The sequence below is a fragment of the Epinephelus moara genome, chromosome 2 (assembly GCF_006386435.1).
Source record: "Epinephelus moara isolate mb chromosome 2, YSFRI_EMoa_1.0, whole genome shotgun sequence".
Lineage (NCBI taxonomy): Eukaryota > Metazoa > Chordata > Actinopteri > Perciformes > Serranidae > Epinephelus > Epinephelus moara.
This window is the reverse complement of record NC_065507.1, coordinates 21,969,424-21,987,198: the sequence shown is the minus strand read 5'-3', so window position 1 is coordinate 21,987,198 and position 17,775 is coordinate 21,969,424. Positions and strand designations below refer to the sequence as shown.

General features: G+C 40.9%; 2 protein-coding genes across 2 annotated transcripts in view; both read left to right on the top strand.

Annotated features, from left to right (window-relative positions):
• si:ch211-195m9.3 (galaxin) overlaps positions 1-9,144 on the top strand; it is a 32,814-nt gene extending 23,670 nt beyond the window's left edge. Inside the window, exons 15-18 of the mRNA XM_050062068.1 lie at positions 4,323-4,473; positions 6,645-6,795; positions 6,877-6,930; positions 7,039-9,144. Coding sequence (XP_049918025.1) covers positions 4,323-4,473; positions 6,645-6,795; positions 6,877-6,930; positions 7,039-7,295 — 613 coding nt within the window. The 3' untranslated portion in view covers positions 7,296-9,144. The remainder of the gene's footprint in view (positions 1-4,322; positions 4,474-6,644; positions 6,796-6,876; positions 6,931-7,038) is intronic.
• Positions 9,145-16,710: 7,566 nt separating this feature from the next.
• Positions 16,711-17,775, top strand: part of si:ch211-261a10.5 (potassium channel subfamily K member 13) — an 8,218-nt gene continuing 7,153 nt past the window's right edge. Inside the window, exon 1 of the mRNA XM_050062422.1 lies at positions 16,711-17,047. Within this exon, the coding sequence (XP_049918379.1) occupies positions 16,711-17,047 (337 nt within the window). The remainder of the gene's footprint in view (positions 17,048-17,775) is intronic.

Genomic DNA, 17,775 nt, shown 5'->3' with positions numbered 1-17,775 from the left:
CCCCAACCGCTCGGAGCGCCTGTCATGGGCAGCCCACTCTGACATCTCTCCACTTAGTGCATGTATAGGTCCAGTTTGTGCATGTGTGTGTTCGGACCTGTGTGTAATTGACGGAGAGAAAAATTTAATTTCTCCTCGGGGATTAATAAAGTATATAAAATTAAAAATTAAATTAAAAAAAATTAGAGGGTGGGGGCATTGGTGTCACTGGCAATAGTCGGAGGTGAGGATGCGGATGGGTCAGTGTGTGTATGAATGCTGGTTTGTGTTTGGCTGGTATTATTGATGAATGGGGTCCAGTAGCTGTGAAATGAATCCATTTGGTTATTTTTAAATGCTATTTGTCTTTCTATTGAAATGTGTTCAGATAGTAGGTGATGCCATTGGGATGATGAGAGGTTGTGTCTGTCTTTCCAGTTTAAGAGTATTGCCTTCTTAGCAATTGTTAGGGCGACCAGTATGGGTTGTTCATATTTCAATGGCAGTTCAACTGATGTAAGATCTCCCAGCAGACAAACAGATGGGGAGACTGGAGTGCTGCGACCTATGATTCTAGATAATGTACATGTGACGTTTGTCCAGAATGATTGGATGGGTGGGCAGAGCCAGATGGCATGAAGGTAATTATCTGTAGTGTTTGATGTGCAGTGCGTACATTTATCATTGTCTTTGAGTCCCATTTTGTGTAATTGATATTGTGTGAGGTGCACTCTATGTAGAATTTTATATTGGATAAGTTGCAGTTTGGGGTTATTTGACATTAAGAAGGTATTATTACAGATGTGCGTCCAGGAGTTGGTGTTTATGGTAACTGTTAAATCTCTTTCCCAGTCTTGGACTGGTCGTGAGAGGGTGTTGTCTGTTTTAATTAAAAGTTTGTATAATTTTGCGAATATTTGTTTTCTGAGAGGTTATATATTTGTTTTGATAGAATAGTGGAGGTGTGTCCAGGCTATTGTCTGATATGTTGATTTTACCTTTCAAGCAGTGTTTCAGTTGTGAATATTGTAAAAAGGAGTTATTGCCAATGCCATATTTCAGTTTAAGTTTTTCAAAGGATATGAGTGTGCCATGATCAAATAAGTGTTCTAGATGTGTAATGCCTGCTTTTTTCCATGAATTGAATAATAGTGGTTTATTTTTAATTTGGAATTCCGGATTGTGCCAGGTTGGTGTATATTTGTTTGAGTTTATGGGGTGTCCAGTGATTTGGTTGCATTTCCACCAAGCTGTCAGAGTCACTGCTATAAATGGGTTTTTGAAACAGTTATGATGTTTGATTGATTGGGTGAGGAATGGAAGATCTGATAATGATAAGTCTTGACAGTCGTGTTGTTCTATATCCAGCCAGGGGTGTTGTGTATGATGAGTTTTTTGCAACCATATGGGTATGTACTGAAGATGATTTGCAAGGTGGTAAAATCTAAAATTTGGAGCAGCTAAGTTTCTGAAGGGTGGATAGTTTTATTCATGTTTTTTTATATTTCCAGTAGAATTTGGTTATGACAGAGTCTATTGTGTTAAACCAGTGTGGTGGAGGATGAGTCGATGTCATAGAAAAAAGGTAGTTTATTTTTGGCAGTATGGTCATTTTTATTGCTGCTATTCTTCCAATCAGTGAGACTGGTAAGTTGTTCCAGCAAGTGAGGTCTTCTTCAATGCTTTTTTGTAATGGTATGTAGTTTAGAGAAAATAGCTCTGACAGCTTGGTGGAAACATTGATACCAAGGTATTTAATGTTGCCCGTTTTTATTGTCAGGGAGGGTTTTTTTGGATGCAGCATTCCAGTCTCCTTCACAGAGTGGAAGAATTCTGGATTTGGACCAGTTTATGTGGAAACGAGATTGAAAACTTCAGGGAGGGTTGTTGAGGGGTTTGTTAAGTACAGTAGGATATCGTCTGCATATAAACTAATCTTGTGGTGAAAATGATTTGTTTGTACACCAGTAATGTGAGTATTTTGTCAAATGGCGGCTGCGAGAGGTTCAATGAATATTGCAAATAGTAATGGAGAGAGTTGACATCCTTGTCTTGTGCCCTGTTGTAGTAGAAAGCGTTGAGAGGTGATACTGTTAGTTATAACTGAAGCGGACGGGGTGTTGTAAAGAGTTTTGATCCAGTGAGTGAACAACTCCCCAAAACCAAACTTCTCAATGGTAGTGAAGAGAAATGTCCAGTTGACTTTATCGAAGGCCTTTTCTGCGTCCAGTGATGTGATTATGGTGTTAAGGTAATTTTTGTGAGATGTGTTTCCTGTAGTAGGCAGAAACTGGGTTTTATTTTAGCCAGGTGGTTAAGAACTTTAGTACGTTTTGCTGGCGACCCAATGCCCCGGATGTTCTCGCTGATGAACTTTAAGGATGACATTGAGAATGATGGTGTAAGTTGCGAATGAGTGAGTCGGGGTTATCTGTCATGCTTTCGGGGATTCCTGAGAAAATGAGGTTGTCTCGCATGCTTCGTGTTTGAATGTCCAGGACGGTTTCTTTCAGGGTCTTATTTTCTTTCTGGATTGTGGATATCTGGGAGGTGAGTAGCTCGACAGTGGTGTGTAATTGTGTATTGTCTGTTTGGAGATCGGTTATTTGGCTGTGTGTGAATTGAAGGCTGGATCTGAGGTCTTTTATTTCCTGATGAAGCATGCTGAGAACGTCCAGTTTTTTGTTTATGGACTCGAGTACACTGCCCTGTATATCCGTGATTTGAAGATCGTCGGTGTCGGTGGCTGAATCTTTCTTTTTACGTTTGTTTGGGTTGGGATTGTGGTGAACCGGGCTGTTGTTTTCCATTGCAAGGCAGTAGTAGTAGTTGTCAATGTAATTCTCGAGGTCCTCCACTCTGATCGGCGTGCGGTATCTTCCTGTATGTTTTCCGGGTATGTTATTCCTTGATGTTTGTGAACTTTTTGAAATGTTTTATGTTATTTTTGGTTGAAAAGGCAGGAGAGAAGTTGTAGTCTGATCTAGCAGCCGGGCGCTGCCATGTTTCATCCAAATCTCGTCTCTGCGGTCTCGCGATCTCAGCACATCTCACAGCCTCCCAGTGCCTCCTCACAGCCTCCCAGCGCCCCTTCACCAGCCTGCATTTTTCTTACCTGCTAAAAATATTAACTGTCAATGATGACATCATGTATGTTGTTTCAGCCTAGCTGGGCTGCTGTACAGGAAATAGAATACAGCCAATGACTTGCAATGCTCATGAACTACATATAGATGTGTAGAGAACAGAGCTATTCAATTACAAATTAAACTAGGCTGGATCTTTAAACCAGGAAATGTTTTTTTTTTTGTTTTTTTTTTAGCTTTTTGTAGTAACAAATTTTAAGCAAATGTAATGTAATGTAAGGAAAATAGCAATGTTTAGCAGCTCACTTTTGAAATAAAAAAAAAATGTTTTTAGTCACATATCTGACCCAGGCATGTCACTAAATGCAGAACAAAAAAGAGCTATCACTATTAAATGCACAGAACCACGACAGGAGGCATTAACAACCAATAACATACTCTATCCTGATCCACCAGTACCACCAGTACTACCAGGTCAAATGTTTAGGACTTTTTAATCTTGTACTCCACCCCCATTTTTTAGCGAAAACGCCTAAAATGACATACCCAAATTAAAATGACTGTAGCTTCTTGTTTCTTGTGAAAGTGGATGTGAAAGTCAGCAAGTGTTTGCTGACATGTACACCAGATCAACCTAATAACATTCATACTCTACGAAGGCAAAGCCTCTGTTTCTGCTCCTGTCAGAAGAGCTGGGGATCAACCTAATAACAATAACATCTGATGGAACAGATACTCCTCAGTTTCAATCAGGCTTCAAGTCTATTTTTTTTCTTTTGCTATATAACTACTGTGATTTCTGCTGTACTGTGGCACAATACTGAAGCTGCGCTGCTGGCATGCTGCCTCCACCTTGCAGCCTGAGTAGACACAGTTTTGAAAAAGTTATCTTTAAATCTGACATCCAGCTATGGGTGGATTATGACACAAGGGGCCCGTATGCATAAAAGGCCTCCCTGAAGCACATCTAAAGTCCTTTAGATAAGGTGATAGAAACACTCACTTAAAATGTATCATGTTTTCTTTTTCTTGTGGCATCTTTGAAGTGAATGTTTAGACTTTTCCTTCAGTGTACTTCTTTCAGGACTTTTGGTGTTGTGTTATTGACATGATGAAAAGAAATGCAAAGTCAAAGCCTCGTCCCATTCTGTAGTACACCCATGCATAAAGTAATCTGTCTTCATAACATCATAATAATAACTTATTATATCACTCACGTGATTTGATATCAACTACGAGCTCTGTTTCTCCACACAGGCATCAAAACAGAACAGAAAACACCCGCTGCTGTGGGGGAAAGGCGTATGACATTCAAGATCCATTGATGAAGTGCTGCGGAGGGATACTGTATAATCTGACTGCCGGACACGAGGAACAGTGCTGTGGATCTGTTCTGCAAACCTCACAGGTAGGTTTTATTGTTTGGCACAGAACATATGAAATATATTATTTGTTTCTGCATGTCCCTTTGACAGAGAAAGTACGCTTCCCTCAGTCTTATTTTTATTAGACACAATGGTGGACTCACAAATGCAGACTGAAACGAAATCCAGAGTTCAGAGTTTTTGATCCAGTCAGGGTCGGTACACAAAAGGCAGTCAGCACAGGCAGAGGTAACCAAATCAACAGGCAAAAATTCACTGGTCTGAATATGAAAAAAGGTCAATCTCATGAGGAATACACAGTAGGAAGAACACCGGAAAGCTCACACGAAGGACAAGACAATCTAACGGAGAACAAAGGGAAAACATAGACTTATACACTCTGACAGGGGAGATAATGAGTCACAGGTGAAAGCAATCAGACAATCAGGGTGACGGGAAACTTGACAGGACATGGGGAGACAAACAACAGACTTTCAAAATAAAAGAGGAAACAGAAGATCACATTCATCTTAGGGATGGGGCCGATCCGATCCAGTATCGGTATCGGGTTCCGATACCAACGTAATTCACGGATCGGAAATTTCCGATCCACGAGACGCGTCTGTGCTTTCACGTTGTCTGCTGGAATGATATGATGATTGCTACATAGTAGTGTTGCACTGACCGAGGTACTAAAACATGACAGTACATATGATACCATAATGTTGGAGTACTGTAGTACTACGTACCTCAGGTACCACTACTGTGGGATAAGATCAAAGTCCAATCGCAAGAGCGTGAGTGTCCATGCGGCGTTCAAAAACGGCGTACGCTGTCCACCTGGCACTCGATATGCTGCTGCAGTGGTTTGTATCCAGTGACATTTCAGGTATGAACTGAACTATTGAGTATCTTTAAGCAGTGAAAGTTATTATTAATTTCTTTTTACTTGTAGGTTCGATTTGTTTATATATGCTACAGTGATTTGTTTTCCACAGAGCTCTACATGCGAGCATTTTACTCGCATTTGTGACTAAAAATAGTTTTGTGCGCGCAAAATAAATCATTCAGCACGCTGTGCCAGTACAGATTTCAACCAGCAGCAGAAACTAAAGGCAAATCCTGCCGGTTGTGGGTTAAACGGGGGTCACGGACACAGACGGGAATGTATTCCTGTCAAATACGGCGGAGGCTCATAGTGCTGCGCAGCGCAAGAAGGGCTTACCGGCGACAGCTCTGAAGTCCGACTCCAGGTCCAATAATGTCCTCTTCTTGGCGTCATGACTGCCCAAAAGTACCTGAACAGCCGAACTGTGGCGGCACACAGGTATGTGGCGTGTCAGAGGAGAAAAGAGCTGTTCACATTTCTCTCTTTGTGGCAGGTAACGGCCCACAAACCTCACCGCACTTTAGGGACCGTTCGTGACTTATAAAGGGACTGTCAGGGGAGGAGGGTGGCTGGTTGATTTTTATTTTATTTATTTATTTTATTTTGATCCCCCCTATGTTAATCACTTATTGATGCTGTTTTTGAAGTATGAATAAGTCAATTAGTAATTTATTCCACTGAAATATCATTGATGTATTATAGAAAAGTGATTTATCTTTTTATAAATGACAAAAGGCACATCTGCCTCATTTTCGCTGTGGTATCGTGATACTACTCAGAATCATCGTACAGTGGGTCCCAATTTTGGTACCGTGACAACACTACTACATAGTAGTGTCTACTTGATTTGTATCTGTGCTGTTCAGATTAATATGACAGGTACTTTTTGTTTTTTGATAGTGTATATTGCACTAGTAGTTTAACACTGTCTTGGAATTTAATAAATATTGACAATCAATTTAAAACCCTTACAGTTGCATATTTGTTTTCAGGATGGGATTTTTCCTGTGAACAGGATTTCCTGCTTTTCTGACCTTATACTTACCTCAAGTTGCCTTTTGGGACATACATGCATACATGCGTACATATCATACTTGCCTGTAGAGAGGAGTTTATTACAGCCTCATATAAAATCAACAATAATGATAATAATAATATTAAAGCAAACAGAGCTCTGGTATTGGAATAGTATCGGTATCGGCAGATATCCAAATTCAGGTATCGGGATCGGATCGGAAGTGGATATCCAAATTCAGGTATCGGGATCGGATCGGAAGTGAAAAAATGTGGATCGGTGCATCCCTAATTCATTTTTTGTATAACCAGGATGTTTGCTGCTCGAGTGAGGACAAGGAGGTGCTCTACATGGCCAAGACAGCTTTCCGGTGCTGTGGTCACCGCTACTACAACCTCTCTCTGTGGTCATGCTGTGCAGGGAAACTGAGTCCAGTACGCCCTCCAAGCACAATGAGTAAAGGTTAGTGTTTGATTATTGTCATTTTCTCACTTCATATGTACTGCATCTTAGCAATAATGTGTGGATACTCTCCTTTTTCAGAATCCAGACTTCTGTCAGTGAACAATGTGAAGGGCGCAGATCTTTGCAACAAAAGTAAGATATCAACTTACAATTTGGATTATTTTTCTTTCCTTTGGCAATGAATACCATTTCTGAAAATCTGTGGGTTTGTAAATTTATTGTGTTTATGTTCCTGTTTAGTGCATATTGGGATTGTGGAGAGTGTGTCTTCACACAGCGTCGTATTCAGCAGTGTGCTGATGATCCATGGAAGAAACGCCACCGTGACATCTCTGGCCTCACCTTACATCCTGAAAAAACATGATCACTGCACCTTCCCTAAACTGACTCCTTGGCGGAGCTACTTCTTTGATGACGTTAATGTCTTCGCTGATTTCAACCATGACTCTACTCTTCAGTCACTTCATTTCATTTTATCCAGGTGCTACCGTCCTTGAGTCACCACTTTTAGCTCTAACCAACACCAGTTAATCAGTTCCTGTATACATCATCATATTACTGGAAAATGTTTTCAGTCAGTCATTATTTATTAGTAACTGAAAAAGTAATTAGATTACTAATAACTAATCAGCATCTTCTGTAGCACGTGACACCAGGGTTTAACATGATAACCTGCAACTTTGGAGGTATTCGCTGACCATTATTTGCCCCTACTGAATGTCTCTCTGTGCATTGTGTGTATTTCAATCAAGGCATATTCTCTCTCCTATGGTGGTTGGTGAGCCCTTATGTCCCACCTCTAGCCTCTTCTATAAGTTAACACATCTGAAACCTTCTGTTGACTGACAGACGTCAAGTAGTTAACCCTTCAAAATGTCCTATTAGTGGAGCATTATAAGGATTAACTACAATGCTTTGCTGGGTTTCAACCTGTAATCATCACTAAAGATAGTAATCATTACTGTAACACTGCTCAACATGGTGCTCAGTGACATTCATCTGTACACTGTGAAATATACTGTAATGATTCAAGATTTACATTTTAAGTAAAAGCTCTGCAGGAAAAGTAGCTAACTGTTAGTGATGGGGTTGTTATTTGAAAAATAAGTTGCACTTTAATCATTACTCTCTTAAAGTAATGCACTCCTTTACTTAATAACTCCCTGAAACTGATTGAAACTTTATGAAACTACATCAATTTATAAAACAATCTAAAAGAGGTTGGCCTTTATAACACTACATACTACAAATGGTAATTGCCTTAAATAATATATCCATTGGCCTCAAAAAAAAAAAAAAAAATATAATAATTAGAGGAAAGAAACATTTTTAAATGGCACATGAGCTCCATTTGATGGGGAAACCACACTTGCTGGAGTCACTGACTCTCCAAACATGGCTTTATAGTAGACTAATCCAGTTTTTCTTAATTACCAAAGCAGTGGTTATACCTCATGAGAAGTAACTCAAATTGTTTAAGACAGCTGACTCTTCCACGGAGTCAATACAAGACTGCAGAAGACTGCTTTGATGCAGGGAACACATCCCCCTCAAAATTGAGAACATGTGTATTTGCCCGAAAACATGAATGTAGCAGAGACAGAGACGTGCCACAATTTTCTTCGAGATTCTTTGACCCCAAAGCCCCTGTTTCCTGTGTGTCCCCACGTCACCCCTCAATGTTTAAACATACCTACCTACACGCCCTTGACCGATGTGATTGTTTTATTAGTAACTGTAATGTAATTACGGAATGTATTAACAGTAACACGTCACGTTACTGCATTACAGACAAATGTAATGTGATTACAGTAATGTGTAACTTTGTATCACTACTTTCTTCTTTGCTGTCCGGTAGCTGGTCTCATGTAAGAATGCTAATATGTATCTTGACTGTTAACATAAGCTAAACAGCTATCAGCTTTGTGATTTAGGTTTTGAAATATTATGCTAATCTTTGTCATTACGACTTAATTATTGTTATTTTTGTGCCAATTACATGACAAATGGCAGCCATTTGCACACGTCCTTCACACATACAGTTGTATGTTTACATTGAAATGGCAGGATTTATCATGTCATTATCTATAAAGCTAGTAATTGATAAGCAGCAATATCAGGTGTAAAAATATGCTACAAAGAACCAAAACCCAAATCATCAAAGGATTAAGCTGTAATGCATCGAATTTATGTTTCTCAATGGCTAATTCTTTTGTCCTTACTTGCATAGAATTTTTTGTTGTACTGCACATTTATTTAAGATAAAATACCTACTATAAGCCAAATTGAAGCTAGAAAGCCTATTTTCCTTTTTCTGGCACATTTTCTATATCAATATATTTTCTATTATTTTTTGTATTTTAAGCAACGGAAATGTATTGCATGTTTTTTTGTAACAGGAGTGCATTATGCTTTATACATTTATCTAAATAAAAATATATATATATACTGAATGCTGTTGTGTCATGTTGCCATTAGTGGAGGCTTATGGTGAATACTTTGGAATTGCAGGATGGGTATTTTATTCTACACAGTAGCCTGTTGTTTTATGTTGGACAGAAAATCTGCAAAAGAAAATAAATTTAAAAAAAATTAAATAATTAAGAGCAGACTTCCTCATCCATTGAGCTGTTCCCCTACTTCAGGTAGGCTCTTGCCTAGATAGAAATCATTCTGTCTCTTGATGCAAACAAACCTTTTAATTTCTTTGAGGGGCAATGTTACTCATATGCTGCATGGGTAGCATTGATTACTTTGCCCCGCTGCTATGTTGTTGACAAAGAACGTCAGCTCAAAATATCTCTCATGTAGCTCTCAACAACACTTACATTCAACAATAATTTAGCCATGACCCTGTAACACCACACACTAGATTTCTCTGTATGCAGATGATAAATTGCTCTTAATTCACAATGTCCCTGGCCTTCCCATTAGACATGTTTTTCAGAACATCAGATTTTTTAGAGTTTTCATCCATCCTTTACTTGTAAACACAAAGAAATAAGATACATAAAGCAGAGATGGCATGTAATTTACAAATATTAAAAATCTAGCATTTTTTGCATGCCTGTGCTGATGTACAAAGAATCCAAATAAAAGAAAAGTTAATGAATTTAAGTCAGAAGGGTTTGTCTTTTCAAACAGCAAAACTATTTGCCAAGTGCACTGTACTTCCCAGACAGCCCTTTCCAACTGGGAACTGAACTGAATTTGAACTTACCCTTTAAAATGCCAAAGTCACACAACAACGCAAACTAATGGATCAAGGATGCAGTAGATCAGCAGGTCCTGTGTTCAGCGAGGTTTTTGTCAACTAAGTCTTGGCTTACAAGGTGTCATGGGTGTGGTCCAAACTCAATAGTAGTACCAAAGACAGTTTAAAATAGTCTTAAATGAAACCACTTGTCAAACACAGAGAGAGCAGGCAGGTGAAAAAACAGTGGGAGTCAATTTGTTGGCTTGGAACCCTCCAAGACGCAGACGGTCCGATGCCAGGTGAACACACAAGGGAAGCCAAGTGAGAAGCTTGCTGTAGGTAAACTGAAACAGGAAAGGAGTCGAGGAACCAGCAGTGAGGCAGAATACGCAGCCACGTGGTGAGGTAATCCACATCACAGGGAATCAGGGGCAGTAGAGCAGGTAAACTCACAACAGAGAGCTGACTGGCAGTTCTTCACACAGCCAACAGGCAAACAGAAACCAGGAACATAGAGACAGAGCTCTTGGTCGGGGACCGAAGGCTGAGTGGTTTAAAGGGGAGCAGGCGAAGCATGAGATTAAGAGGCAGGTGAGGTCGGCAACAATAATAATAATATTGTTGCATAAAAGCAGGAAAGCCTTGCATGGGTATGACATATAACAATCTGGCAACAAGAGGCTGTGAAGCTGGAGTATTTATAGTGGCAGGGAGTAATGAGGCACAGGTGTGAGCAGTTGGCTTGATGAGGTGGGTATGGTGGACCAGCAGGAGTGGGAGATGTGTGGACAGGTGATAGGCGGTGTGAGTGTTTAAATTTACTGGGTTAACTGAAAGAGTATAGCCGTTTCAAGAACTTGTGTTCTTGTGGACTTGTGACACATCATCAGTCACAGCCCAGGTACTTTTCGACTTCAAAGTTCACATCTAGCCAAGTTCAGTCCAAATGCCCAGATGTGTTCTTGCCATGCCCCTTTTATCGGGCATGCATCGGAGCAGACTTGTGTGGCCTTAAGACAGCCAGGTATCCCAGCATGCATTTCGCAACAATCATCGGAAATGGAAAGTGAGGGAAAGGCACACAATTGTAAGTCGTAATTACCGATACGTGTTACAACCCAGCTCGCAGGGGAAAGGGAAGCAACACAAAAACAGATGTTAAAAGGTAAGGCAGTTTATTGCAACTCAAATGAAGGAAGTCTGGTTAACGAAGAACTGAGAACAAACCAAGGAAGAGGGCCGGTGGGTGCTGTTTAACTCAAAAAACAAATATAACAAAAGGAGGACTCACTCAGAGTTTAATCTACAATCTGTCTAATCAAAAATAAAAGGGAAAACAAACTCTGACTGTCTAATGCAGCTTTTAAAATAAACAACAACAAAACAGCACCCCTGCACCTAGTGTCTCTATACAGGTAATTGTCTAAGTGTGGATGGAAATGTTTGGAATCAGTCAAAAGGGTAGCAATTTCTAACAACCTGACCACACTTCAAAAGTTCACAAAAATCTACAAAAGCTTATGACAAGCTACAAATGCTATCAGTGGGCTAACCAACACAACACAAAGTTGTAAGGCAAAGAGGCCAGCTGCCACCAACAGTCAGCCGCCCTGACTGACAGACTGGCAGGGCACTTATAGATGACGGTCTTGATTGAATGGCTGGGATTGGTCCACTGCACCTGTGCCGCACCAATCAGGGACCCAGGTGAGCTGTGGATTGGTCGGTCAGAAGCAGCAGAGGCCGCACCAATCAGAACAGAGGAGGTGGAGCTTCTGAGTCCAGTGGAGGTGCAGGCAGCTCAGCACACAGAGGGAAAAATTAGTGTTGCATACACACACACACAATGAAGGTGGAAAGAGCGGCGGCCGTAACAATATGTTACTGTTGTTTTGTCACGGAACGTAGTGTTTTCATGCGTAGTTTAAACTTCAAACCCGTGGTCGATGTATTAATATAGAGCCCACTTGAATGTGAGGTCCCGCTAGATGACAGTGGTGTCAGTGCTCATAGATAATAAACGTGTGTATGAGTGCTCAGGCTGCCCCACCGAGAGCAGCCTCTCTCGGGTAGCCCTTTTGAAATTCGTAGCTGATATCTCTGTAGTGGTTAAATATGAAATGTAATTTGTTTGGGGTATGTCTAATGGGCAATATTCAGTCTCAGTATATAAGATATATTATTATATTATTAAATGTTGTAACATTGTTAATGTAATAAACCTCGGCCTCGTAGGACAGAAAGCCTTGCGCAGACAGAGATGGCATCATCCACGAGTTTTTCAGGAGTAGGCCTATCTAGCAATGAGGTGGATATTTATTTAGGAATCTAAACCATGTTAGGATATTGTAGCGACCCTGCAGTAAATGTTCTGTTATAATGTCAATGTTCTGTGAGTTAATGGCATGTTTGGGATTGAATAAGTATCAGTAGGGGTGCGGGGTGCGAGTGTGACGGGGATGAGGGCTGTGTGAGTGCCGGGGTGCGAGTGTGACGGGGATGAGGGCTGTGTGAGTGCGCTTGCTGGTGTGTGTATGAGCGAGGTGGAGGAGAGAGCAGGAGTGCACAGTTGGAGTTACAGCTAAGTTCTTGTTTGTTGGTTGTTTTGGCGTGGTTATGGCCAACAGTAACCTGTACTGTTCAGTAATAAACGGTGGTTTGCCTAATAACTGCATCATCCTTTCCACACGTCCTGGCGGACGCTACAATATGTTATAGCTTACCAGTGAGATATAGGTTATCTGTGAGATATAACGTTATGTTAGGAGTGTTTTATCTCTAATTGCTTTGGTAACACGACAACTACGATCATGTAAGCATCTGAGGAAGAGCTGACATGGCTCGAAACGTCATGCTTTAAATAAATCACACTTGATTGGAGCTTTTTGGTGTGCGGACTTTACTTGTTTTTTACTTGGTAACACGAGCAAACATTAGCACAGTAACGCTAAAATAACACGTTTTATGTGATAGTCATGGCACAGTGCGGCAAATATAGGTTGGTACAATTATAATACATGCGTCTCCAGAGTGTTCTTCCACAGGAGTTCTTTCCACCTGGAATAAGCAACGCCGATATTCACTCGTGTTTTTTGCCGTCCTCGCTTATCTGATCTTTTTCTTTTATTTGGTGGCGTGGTTTCCCTCTTACGGGGCAAAACATATGTGTGGTCTTCCATTTAAAGTGCGACAGATTCATCAAAGTACAAAGCAGGTTCACGCAGAAGCGCCCCGGATTGAGCTTCACCTTTTCTGCCTCCAGTGACGGCAAGTTCTAGGTAAACACGAAAGGCGAAGCGCATATATCCCTTTCGACCACTGTATTCAAATATGGCGACGCAAGAGGGCAGCCTCCAGCAGACCGCGCCCTGCCTGTGTATATATAGAGAAATCATTCTAAGCCTATGACAAAAGCTTCCATTTGTATGTGAATTGCATTACACTTTAGTAAATATATATTTATGAAAGCAATAGTTGATATTTGCTAATAAACAACCACGTACAACCATTTATATTGGTGAGGATAGACTAAATGAAAAACTGCTGTCAGTATAATCCAGTACAGTTCAACAGCACCGCAATCTACAACTCAACACAATAAAATGTTAGACTTAATTCAATATTAAACAGCTTTTTTTTTTTTTTATAGGTGTACCAAGTTAACTGTCAAGTCTCCATAAAAATGTAGACAGAAAGCATAATGATGAGACAAATGCAGTGATGGACAGTAACTAAGTATATTTACTCAAGTACCTACTGTACTGAAGTACAAATTTGATGTACTTGTTCTTTGGGTATTTCCATTATGTGCGGCAGATGTATGGCAGGTTGGGGTTGTTAATCACAGACCCCTATGACTTCAATTTATGAAGAATTTTCTGAGTTTGTTGTTGACCGGAGGCATGTGGAAAAATCCATGTTGTCCTCACTAATTCATTGCAACATGGGGTGAGTAATGGTTAATTTGGGGGATGAATTATTACTTTGAGCACTGAAAAAATTATACATAGTCTGTTTGTATTGGGTCACACTAAAAAAGGGGATGGGGGTGGTTTCCCTAGTTTTCAGTGGCACTACAAGTCATTTTCTGCTCCCTCTTGACAAATAGTTTTATTTTTATACTGGTCTATGCAACATCTCTGTTAAACACAAAATAAATGTGGGTTAATCACTGGCGCCTTGCTGGTCATTTCAGATATTTCTGTGAAACCAAACTGTTGCAACATGTTCTCACTCCAACCTTGTCACATATAGAAGTTTGCTTTCCACGTCCACATACGTCATGCAGGGTACCCTGGGTGCGTTGGTTGTTGACGTTCTGGGACACTGTGTCAAGTTCTGCCTGTTACATGCGTTGTCTTCTTTCAAGATACACTCACAGGCAATTTAACATTTGCATACAGTCTCTTACAAAATAAATGCACTACTTCGGTCCAACACCGCAAATTGATGTGTTTTTTTTCCTTCAACAACAAACACACATGGCTGGATTTAGGCAACAAAAACACGTTGTTAGGTTTAGGAAAAAAGAACAGGGTTTGGCTTTTGAATCTTATGGGATGCAAACACCGCTCTCTCGGGTGAATGTTGGTGTTTGTTGTGTTGGACCCATCCGCCACCACACCTGCCTGGCCCACTTTGACTTTCGCCACTTTAACTTTCCTCCTTGTGCCGCCATGTTTCCCCCTGACACCACCGGGCACAGTTAAACGATAACAGCAACTGGACGCATATCATGCCAACGTTAACGGATGCCTTGTTCGTTGGTTGCTGACACAGCAAGTCACTGATTTAGACGACTTTGGAGTGAGACTGGGTTCTACTCTGACATCGGTTTCGTTTATCAGATTTTCTTGCATTAAACTCCAAAATACTGTTTTTCAGTAAAATCATAAACAGAACTTGTTTAGCTACAGCAATAGATATATGCCCTGTCAAAAACAAAAATAAATCATGAATCATTTATCAAATTAAGGTTACCTCAGAACAATGGACTGGGTAGATTGGCAATGTCAGCAATGAAAGCAGTGCATGGATGTGTGGCATGTGTGTTGAGGGCACAAAATAAGGTGATGCAGGTGGATGCCAGCTGTAAGAAGAGAGAGAGACACAGTTATGGGGCAGCTGTTACAGACTAAGGACTCTGGTGAGCTTGTTCAGGGTGTCACGCCTTGGTCATCCTTCCTCACACACCTACTATGAATACCACATCTGTCATGCATCATAAGCCTACTTTACACTACATGGTTCAAGTGACCCAATTCTGATTTTTTCCTCTCAAGTGGCACAGATCAGATCTGTAGCATGAACGCTACTCTTTGGGCACAGTGGATTGAGCCCAATGAATCAACACCCTGTTTCGACATTTCACTGACCCAGCCAGCCTGATCCTGGCCGGCTAAAGGTTAGTCGCCATAGCCCGCCGACTTCTTTATAACCTAGGCTGCTGCAGCAGAGAAGTAGGGGGACCCAGCCAAATCAGTTGGTAAGCGACCGAACTGGGTGGAGCTTTGGCATGACCTTGCAGGGGTCTGTTACGTATCAGTTCAAGGAGGACCTAAATGCAGACCAACAGGCAGGTTGAATTGTTATCATTAAAGCAAGCTTTAATGCAGCCTGTACCAGCAGGTAACTAACTAAAAGTCCAAATGCAGGCAGAACCAAAACTAAACTGAAAACCAGCCTGGATAATACGATGAACTCAAATCCAAAATCCAAACAGAACACCAGGCAGAAAACGGAGCAGGGAATGACACCAGGAACACAGGGGTGAGCACAGCAATCAATGCTGGAATGATTGCAAAAATAAACACACACTGACCTTTGTTCTATTTGGAATGCAATATTTCATTTTGTTCCATTCCCATCAGACACAGCTCTCATCAGACACGTTTTTATGTTTCAGACAGGAATGTCCAAATACATGGTGTTTCAATACAAGAGGAAAAAACACAGACATACTTAACGACAACTTGGCAACCAAATGGGACACACCAAAATACCTCGCATGCCATTACAGCATAGGTCAGGTAAAAGTCATCACAACAATTGAAGTGTCCCACATATTTTGTTTGTTGTTGCTGCCAAATGAATTCCATACGAGTTAACAATCCTTCCTATTGTGATATTTACAAGCTTCGACAAGACAAATTTCCCCAAAAACAATATTGCTCATTTCCAACTGATGGACAGCTGGAAAATATGTTAAGTCTTTTTGTTCTTAGATAAGAGGGATAGAGGGAGTGTGGGCCTGAAAGCATAATGATCTTGGGAAAAAAACTCAGGCAGCGGACGCACATATTGTCTGTTTTATGTTAAGTCTAAGGGAGAGCAGGAGTGCATATGTTTGAGGCTCATAAAAGGAAAGGAAAGATGGATTATTGAGCTGGTGATAAGCAGTAGCCATACACAGATCATTAAAGTCACTGTTAAAGCCACCTGCAGACCCAGAAGCAACTGGTACTAACGCACTTTTGGCTGGGGAAACTGTAGTTGTGTAGGTAGTCTTAATTGCATTGAATAAGACAGAATTGCATGGGTGAAGTAGACAGACAGAGAGAAGAGCAAACTGGACTAACAATGTTCTCTCCTGTAGCACCTGTATATTGACGGTTTCAAGCAGCTGAGCAAATATCATTCTTCTTGAAGCTATTGTGCAGCACATGACTTTACAGCACACAAAGACGAAAATCTGTCTGCGGTCTATACAAGTCACAATGAAGAACGATTTCTCCCGCTGCTGCTCATCCCTGATCCCTAGCAGGAAAACTGCTCGTTTCTACCTGCTCTGTTTGCTCATTGCTCTTTACATGCTGGCTGGCGCTGCCATATTTTCTTCCTTGGAGAGACCAGCAGAGCTAAAGGCCCACCAGCTCTGGGAAAGGAGGCTAAGAGACTTCAGTCATGAGCATAACATAAGTTGTGAAGACCTGAAATCTCTGTTGCGCTACTATGAGGAGGCTAGGACTGCAGGCATCCGGGCAGATCGAGGCAGAGCCCTATGGGACATCCCAGGAGCATTTTACTTCACGGGAACTGTAGTCTCCACCATTGGTGAGTCAAGAAGAATGTGATACTGGGAATAGTAGGCTATATTAAAAATTGTAACATCCTCTGATTTTCCTACAATCCACAGACACCAACAGCTATAAAACCTCAGACCGAGTACACTTTCAGTTTCCATATTGCTCAGCACAGCATTGTTATTTTTGGGTTGTTTTCTTCAAATCATGCTACAGTCATATATAGCATAGCAGATTCCTTTTTTTAAATGAATGATCAGCCTGTCAATTTGTCGATTGGTCAGTTTGACGAATCTTAAAGTGTGGTCCATTCGCAAACTTTATAACTAAAAAAACTTTTCACTACCCTCTGTCGACGGACTACTAACACTCTCTGCTGTTTCCTCCTCCTTCTTCCTTCCTGTCTTCTTCGTTGGTTTATTTATACACGCGAAACGCGTTCTCTGGCTGGCTGGATTGTCCGCTCGGGCTGCCGTACATACATGGCGGCGCAAGATGGCAACCTCTCTAAAGCAAGGCCCTTGCTATATATATACAGTGGTGTAAAAAAGTGTTTGCCCCCTTCCTGATTTCTTACTTTTTTGCAAGTTTTCCACACTTAAATGTTTCAGATCATCAAACAAATTTAAACATTAGTCAAAGATAACACAAGTAAACACAAAATGCAGTTTTGAAATGAAGGGTTTTATTAATGAGGAAGAAAAAAATCCAAAGCTACATGGCCCTGTGTGAAAAAGTGTTTGCCCCCCAGCTCCTGTT